Source organism: Macrobrachium rosenbergii, chromosome 18, assembly GCF_040412425.1.
Source record: "Macrobrachium rosenbergii isolate ZJJX-2024 chromosome 18, ASM4041242v1, whole genome shotgun sequence".
NCBI lineage: Eukaryota > Metazoa > Arthropoda > Malacostraca > Decapoda > Palaemonidae > Macrobrachium > Macrobrachium rosenbergii.
This window is the reverse complement of record NC_089758.1, coordinates 10,822,842-10,831,733: the sequence shown is the minus strand read 5'-3', so window position 1 is coordinate 10,831,733 and position 8,892 is coordinate 10,822,842. Positions and strand designations below refer to the sequence as shown.

General features: G+C 36.6%; 1 protein-coding gene across 1 annotated transcript in view; it reads left to right on the top strand.

The window, feature by feature from the left end:
• The window catches only part of LOC136847942 (hornerin-like), a 50,957-nt gene that overhangs the window by 21,593 nt on the left and 20,472 nt on the right, over positions 1–8,892 (top strand). The window contains exons 2-4 of the mRNA XM_067119961.1: positions 6,998–7,106; positions 7,779–7,800; positions 8,335–8,435. Coding sequence (XP_066976062.1) covers positions 6,998–7,106; positions 7,779–7,800; positions 8,335–8,435 — 232 coding nt within the window. The remainder of the gene's footprint in view (positions 1–6,997; positions 7,107–7,778; positions 7,801–8,334; positions 8,436–8,892) is intronic.

The window sequence follows — 8,892 nt, the reverse complement described above, 5'->3', positions numbered from 1 at the left end:
CAAAGCATGTGTTGCAATATTTATGGGAAAGTGGCTGAGTTGTTGTAAAAGAAGGTCTTAGATAAGGGTGGATTAGGTCTGTTGGCTGTTAAATATCTTTTGGATGGGATGATATAAGAGTAAGAAAAAAAAAAAAAAAGGAAATTAGGTGGAGTTACAAAGCTATGTGATAAGAAAATGGATCATGGACGGAGTGGGGAATGGTTGATGAACGTAGATGGTACAGTATGGATTAGGGATAGTTAAGGGGAGATGCTAAAACTGGTTAGAGGTGAGATTTGTTATGGGGAAAAGGTTGAGAGTAAATGTGAGTACGAGTAAGGTTATGAGCAATAAATGTTAATATTGATGGTGGGAATTCAAAGCAGTTGATTTACATAGGTATTTTGGAGCAATGGATGGTAGTATGATAAAAGAAGTGGGAGTCAGAGGATTGGTGAATCAGTAAATCAATAAAGGCAGCAGGGTGTGTGCAAAATCTTGGGAAGAGACTTCGAGTGTGAAGGAAGCCAAGTTGAGAGAGTTTATGAAGGGGTTTTTGACCTAACTCTGCCAAATAAAAGTGAAATGTGGATGTTGAATGTAGATGAACAAAAGAGATGAGGCGCTTGAAACCAACTGTTTGCTACATACATGTGAATTGTGGATCATTGAAAAGATGTTTAATATGAAGTTATGCAAAAATGGGGAAAAATTAACAAAGGGGTAAAGGATGGATTAGAATACCTAGGAATGGTCTGGTCATATAGAAAGAATTGAGGATATTATCTTTGTGATGAGTGTATAATTCGGAAGTGTTAGGAAGAAGTAGGGGAGAAAGATCGAGACAGTGCTGGGTAGATGGTGAGGAAGAGAGGTTGACAGGAAAGGTTTTAAAATCAAGGAAGCGCGAAAGTGCTTACAAGATAAGGTGATGGAAACGGGTATGCGGAGTGAACGAACATTAAGGTTGATTTTCTGGGTGCAATATAGACGAGAAAAATAACAGAATAGCAGCAGCTTTGCTGTTCAAGTGCCTGGAAAGTTTTGGATGAGTTCAATTTGCCAGCTCGGCAAATGTAAATGAAGGTCATCATGTGCAAATATGTGTATATTTGAGTGCTCACACTGGCCTCCAAATAGAACAAATTGTAAACTTTGCGAGTGAACACCATTAGCAGTAGTAGTTTTAGCAAGGGGATCTGTTAGTCGTCAACCCTCCTAAAAAGTAATATTATTTCAGCCTTTTTTTGTGTAGCAATGTTCGTTGTCATTTCTTTTGTTTTGGGGGCACATTGTTTTAGATTATAAATATCTGCTCCAAATTCAACTTCATCTTGGATCTTACTTCCAGAAGAATCTCTTGACATTAACTATAACTGGTTCCTTTATTTTTTTATTCATTATCACAGAGTCACCCAAGTTTCATAAGGGTCCTTGACGAGCTATTAATATTATTACGATAACAGACCGACGCTGAAATACAATTAAGCTTTAACATCCTTAGCGGAGGTTGGTAATTGCAATGATGAACACAGTAAAGATTTATTTGAGTACATATTGTACCCACAGCAGTTAATAATCATTGACGATAACCATGATCATGTCAGCGGTGAAGATCGTAAATAAACGGATTTAGCCGAAGGGTATAAGGGAAACCATTAGTGATGCTCGATCCAAAGGCATTAATGTTAGGGAATGATATGGTATTATGATGATACACCATCAATGGGGAACAATTAGACGAACGTCATTATCCGTGATGAGGCCGGAGCGGATTGAAAATTTTCCAAATGTTGGGGAATAATACAGGAAGTTAAATTGCAGCGAGGAGAGATCATTATAAACTGGTATTTAAAGTGTCCATATTCAGAAATCGACATTGTTCCTCCGCTTTCGAATATAAGTCATATCCTTAAAACACGTAAACCTATAGGAGAGGTAATCTGATGTCCTTATTTAGCTTATTTAGCCTATGAACACAAGAAAAGAAGGAAGGGATGCAAAAGGATGTGGCTTAGTTCGGGAGGGAGCTGAGTGAAGTGAAGGGGAAATTACATCATCCCGATAAGGAAAGCATGCATTACGCCGAAGAGGTTTCTCACTATACGTAAGGTGAAGTTCCGTTGTATCAAAAGGAAGGTTTCTTCATAACGAAGGACACTCTGTCGGCCAGGGGGGAAAATTTTCATTCTACAAAAGAAAAAGTTTCTTTATACGGAAGGGAAAATTTTTTCATACTAATAAAGGCAAACTGCATCATGTCTAAGGAGAGGAGGTGTCATTATACTAACTTCCGTAAGTTGAGAGAAGGATTATTCCACAGCTCTGGAAAGTTTCGGTATTAAGTTCTGTGCTCGGCAGCTCAAGGAATGGAAATGGGCTTCAACCTGATCTTGGCGATATTAATGCTTCCTTTTGTTGGAAGCCAGTACTCTGGATTTCTTTAAAGCACCCTGTTGTCAGTCGGTTAATCCAGATTTCAGTGTCTTTTTTACCTTCCGCAGTTTCTTGAATTGGCCTGATGGTCTCTCTCTCTCTCTCTCTCTCTCTCTCTCTCTCTCTCTCTCTCTCTCTCTCTCTCTCTCACATTCTGGAAATAAATAAAATGCCAACTTTTGGGGTTGATAGGTTAAGGTTTTTATTGATTCCGAAAACGTTTTCGCAGTATTGTCAAAATCATGTTAATAAAGTTAAAACAATGAAAATATGAAAAAAAAACGAAGATCGGTTTCCTGATTTGCATTGTCTAATTTCTAAAATCACCAAAATGTACTTTCCAGTTTTGTTTAGTAATTATAAATTTCGGTAAGTTAACATTATAGTTTTATTTCATCGTTTTTAATTTGAATGCTTTTATTCGAATTTGTTTTGAATTTAAAATACCTTTATTTTAATTCAAGTAATTCTACTGAATGCAGTCAAACCTCTTATGGTATAGCTACAAAAGATTATTCATTCATTAAAAGTCTGGTTTAGAGTGTAGGCTGAGAGAAATGATTAAGTGCAAAGGAAGAAAACCAAGTCCGGCAGAGCATTTTAGTATTTTTTGTCGTTCAAGTAATCCTTTGAAATTCAAGTGAAACGCGAAATCCTGCTCCAAATATATTTATAAGTTAATTATAACTTATGGTAATCATTAACTAACTGGAAGTTATAGGTATAGTCACCATATACTTACAGTTATATGACAGGAACTTAGTTTTGTTTTAAAACAAGTCACATGGGTAAAACACAGTTTGCTTATAACTAGAACACAATTACTTTAAAGAAATGAATTTTAAAATCAAAACCCTAAAAGTAAGGCAAAGAGTAAGCGAAGCAAATTAAAGAAATAACAAAGCAAAATGGAAAAATGGGAATGGCCCTAAGAATATAATTAAACTGTACTGTACTTCATTGTGAGAAATCATATTTCGCTTTTGCTGCGCTGTGTTTTCACTCTTCCAGTTTGCTTATGTCTTGTTCTTTTGTTTTCATTTCAACTTTTATTCCTTTTCACAATGATGTGTTTTAATCGAATGTGAAATATACTTCTTGATTGGAATTGCCTTCCTTGATTAAAAGCCGATTGGATCAGAAAGTGTAAATAAAGGCAATTGTATATACGTTTGTGTTACTCTTCTGTCACTGGTGTTTCGAGAATTCACTTTGAGGCATATTCAAATTCTCTCCAAAATATGCATCAATTTACATGTCAGCGCAAGCTGAAAGTGGATAAACTTCTTTGACATTAGCCCTTCATATGCCGTCACAGCAGTGCATCAGGCCACCACCTTGGCTCTTTCTGGATTTAATGCTATTATTTTCAGTACGTATTTCATACCATCTGTCCCGGGGTTTTTAGGTCTTCCTTTCTTACTGTATAAAGTTTTTGAATGAATACTTTCATCGGATTATCGCTATCCATTCTCTCTACGTGACCAAACCATTTTTTAAACACTTGTCCAACCTTTCACCTCCAATAACGTTTTACATTACTATGTATTTCTTCATTTCTTATCATTTCAATTCTTCTGAAAACAATTCATCTGAACAGCATCAGTCTTTTTTTTTTAATCTTATTCATTATTCATACTTCTCTTCCATAAAGTGCGTTGGCTCAGCAATCTCTATATATTATGCTTGCGCCCAGCTACCTCTCTTTGCTCATTCAGTGACTCGCCGCCTCTCACATCCTGCCATCATCCATCATATTTGTTCTCAGACATTTTTGTGAATCATCCATTTTAGTTTTCCACCATCCATATTAACATTTGGTACTCTGTGTGTTTCTAGTTTCACTTTATACTTATAAGCCCTCTCTCGCCCGCATTTTCTCTCAGTGCCTTCTTTGGTAAACACTAGTTTCAGCAGTTTGCCTTTACTATCCTCAATCAGTACCGAATTATCTTCACAGATCATTCATCTTGCACTCCATTCATGACTCAGGACTTATCCTACAGCTTTGCACCCACATTAACTGTCCTCTCTGTGACTCTTATCTCATTGCATCCATAAATAAATAACACATCCTTGTCTCAGGCCTCCTTTTGCTGCAAACCAATCATTCTTCAATCTACTTATTGTAGCACTCGATTCACTTCCATCTAACAACTTTCACTCACTTTCAGCGGCTATTCTCCTGTACCGTATATCTTCAACAACCACCACACTGCCTCTCCATTCAGTCTGTCAAGCCTTTTCAATGTCTCTTCTACTTTCAGACTTCTCAGACAACTGTTTCCTGATCCACACACCTTTTCCTTGGCTGTGCACTCACACTGTTCTTCCCTTATCGATAGTTCTAATATATATGGTGTTTTCGCAATTAAAATCGTACCATACAAATTCCCCAGTGGACTAAGGTAAGTAATGTCATGCCTCTATGATTCGTGCATTTGTCTCTTTTAACTTTGCAGTAATACAGTGGAACAATTATTACCCTTACCCCTTCCTTGGAACCTTTCCTTCATCGTGAATTACCATACAAAACTTTGTCAGCCACTCTGTCAAACTATCATCCCTGTCTTGCAGCACATCACTTGTAATTCCATTAAATCTTGATATCTCTTCATTCTTCAGCCTTTTAATACCCTCGTCACACCCTCTACTTTGATTTCCACAAATGCGTCATTCAGACCTGCCACTCTTCAATATTCCACATTCAGCAAATATTCACGTCATCCATCAAGGACTTCATTCGCGTCAGACAGTCTTTCCATTTGTATCATGTATTCTGGAATAGTATACTTCCCTGCAGAACTGTTTATTTTCCTTGAAGCCCTTTCTTACCATGTCCCTTTTGTTTTTATTACTTGCCTACTTTTTCATCTTCTGTATACCAATACTTGATCATCTCTTGTTATGCAGTGGCATTTCAATCTCGTTTTTTTTTTTTCTATATAAACCTTTCATACTTTAATCGTACTAATTAATTAATACTTTCACTCCCTCTTTCCCCTCGTATACTGAAATTCATTCCTTACTGTCCATATGACACCATCGTATAATTTTACTAACTCCTTCTTTACCCTTTCGACATCTGTCTTTAATCCTAACCTATATTCTTATCTTAATCATATATATAGCCACATTTTCAATCAATCCTTTCTAAATTAGACTTATTATTTATATTAATGTTACCTTAAACCAGATCATGATAAGAGACAGCAATAGTTACTCCTCAACTTTATATTACTCTTTTTTGGTAGACATGTGATAATGGGAAGTTGTCATTTGAAGCCAAATTGTAAGTCCATAGTACAGTAAAACGCGTCTTAATCACATATCAGTAATATATTGCACACATTTCACAGGCAAATTAAATACAAGCCAACAACTCATTTATGGTCCCAACCAATACTTTGTGTGCTTGCCCAGCATTTGGCAAAGATTCGTCCGCCACATATGGTCGTCGACCTGTTTTAAACCAGTTTGTGATATGTTTGCGACAGTTTTCCAACGTGTTAATGACATGATTCACTGTAGTGAAGAAGCATCCTAAAGGCGCAGTTAAAGATATAAGCGAGACTTCCTGCTGAGAGAATTTGGTTCAGTTAATTAAGATACTGAAAAATATGACTCGGAATATGAAATTGTTGTATTTGCAAAATCCTTTTCATGTATCCATTTTCAGTTTAACATTGAATCGAGGTACAGCACAAGTTATTTGTTAAGTTATATGATCAGGCTACACGCCAATTCATGCACAGATATATCCTTAATGCCTTACAGTAGTGCGAAACTTTCTGGTTCTCGAAAGAATAAACAGACATTGAATTGCGATTTACTCCCCCGCCCCATCTCTCTCTCTCTCTCTCTCTCTCTCTCTCTCTCTCTCTCTCTCTCTCTCTCTCTCTCTCTCCCTGGTTTTTTAATGTTTTGCTTTAGAATTATATTTAGTCAAGCAATGGTGGGCAGTCAGGGAACGAACAAGAGAAAAAAATTTCACTGAAGCGTTGGATGGGAGAGGGGAAACTGCCTGTGCCAAAATAAATTTTGTCCGCGAACATGGCGTCAATTCGAATTGGACGATCAATGTTTATTTTTTGAGAGCTGCCTATGTGAACAGATTGGGATCCCTCTGGTTGCTTATTGGATTTCCCCGGTTTTGGACGCAGGCAGTGAAATAAGTTAACAGTAGATGGCCTTTTTTTTTATATTCATTGAGGAAGGCAGCCCGGAAAATCAAATTCCCTCGTATAACCAAAGCCTAAAGAAAATAATGATAAAGTAGTGATATAAAAAAAGTGTAGGGTTATGAAAGAAAAGTTCTGGAGTTTAATCCGGAATGTTCCATAGCTTGATACACGTAGTTTATGAGTATTTAGGACTTTAGTAAGAGAGCCCTGGGAGGAGAAAAGTTGGGTTTGATGAAGAAGGGATGGATTGGGCCACCCTGTAAAATGGACAAGGTTATGCAAATTGGGGAGCAAGGGGCAACTTTGCTGAGTAAATATATATCCGAGATTTCCAGTTTCCCTCGGGAGAGGAGATTGTTAATCAGCAGCTAATATTTTGCGTTTTGACTCCCCAGACCACAGTTCCTGGGCTTTTGCTCCCTCTTCACTGGTTGTGATCCTTCAGAGCAAGGGAGCGAAGGTGTCCCTTCTTTGATGTTACGAGGTGAAAGCATCTTTGACGCTGTGAGTTGCGTTTCTCATGAATGTTAATGAACGATGCCGTTAATGGTTTCCTGTCTATGCGAGGCACATTTTGATTACGATGACGTTTTTGCTGGGGACCTGCGGAAGGTGTCCGAGAGGACGTTTATTAAAGTTATTCTTGATAATGTTTCGTTATCTGGCAAGTGCTGTTACTAGTATTTTTATCGACTTTTATTTACGGGACGAAATATTTTGATTTTCATATGTCTCTCTCTCTCTCTCTCTCTCTCTCTCTCTCTCTCTCTCTCTCTCTCTCTCTCTCTCTCTCTTTCATTTAATTAGGTGCCACGGTCTTAGTCACAGTTTGATCATTAACCGGTTTGCATTCTGTTATCGGCAGCATAAGATGTGAAACCAGGTAGAAAATGTTTAACACTTTTCTGATTCCGGAAGAAATGTTGCGGTGTGTTTACAAGAAACTGTTTCGTCATTGACAGAATAAGATACCTTCGTTGGGTGAAAAATCGTCATTCCGCTTTCAACGTGAATAGAAAAATAAAATTAGACACAATGTTTCGGAAAAAATATTGGGCCACGTTGAATAACATGGCTGGTGTCAATAAATTGCCGCTTGCCCCATACTACCATGGTTTGGGCGAATTAGTTATTGCTTTATACTCTCCAGAAACACAAGGTTCTCTTTATTTGTAGGATAGGTATCCTAATGTTCTAAGTAAGCCGAAACCCGATAGAAACAAGAGAGAGCGGCAGTGATGTGGCAAAATCCCTGTAATCACTTTTCTTAGCACTCGAATCAAAGACCATTAGCGGATTGTGGCTTAGTGTCAGTTGAAAATTGCTAAGTATATGCAGTTTATTTCCTAAGTAAACGGCACGACGTGTTCTGTCTTTTAAAATGTAGCATTTTGGTATTATGCCGGACAGTGAGAAATACTACAGAAGTGCCTAAACACGTTATACTACGGGTGTTAGGTACGTGCATAAATGAATGGCAAATATATTTTATTTAATTCCTATCTGAAAATTTAAGCTTGGATGTGCGTGAACGTAGATTTTGTAGAGTTAATGTCGTGTTGATTTGCAAAATGATTGTGTTTCTTGTGCTTCTGTTTTTTTAGGTATTTGCTATATATACCGACAGCAAATGAATATAAAATTTTATAAACTAATATGTAAGCTCTCTGATGCGCAAAATATGTTAGTATGTTAGTATTGTAAATGACATGGATTCTTCTCTTTGCCACAGGAATTAACATCATGGAACGTATTTTCGGTTTAGTTTTCCATCTGTTTATAACTACGCACTCCTTTGGAGTGATCGCCATGAGCACACCAAGTTTAACGAGGGTAAGTATCGTTTTATATATATATATATATATATATATATATATATATATATATATATATATATATATATATATATATATATATATATATATATATATATATATATATATATATATATATATATATATATATATATATATATATATATATATATATATATATATATATAAAACACCTATTCACTGATTTCCTAGTCTCATGACTTATTGTGTACCGTATATGTATGTATATAGTTGCTGTATTAGGTAGTGACAATGGCTAAGGGTAGAGATGTAATGAACCCAGTAACGAACAACTCCTTAGGCCAGTGGTAACCACTCTTTGTCCCCCCAGTAGGAAGCTAGAAGAGGGTTATATTCTTGTTGCTTTGTTTGGTGTTAAATTTATCATACTTTATACAGATACCAAAAAAAGGGATAAAAAACAGGAAGAATAAACATTCAAATTTGGCGTTTTG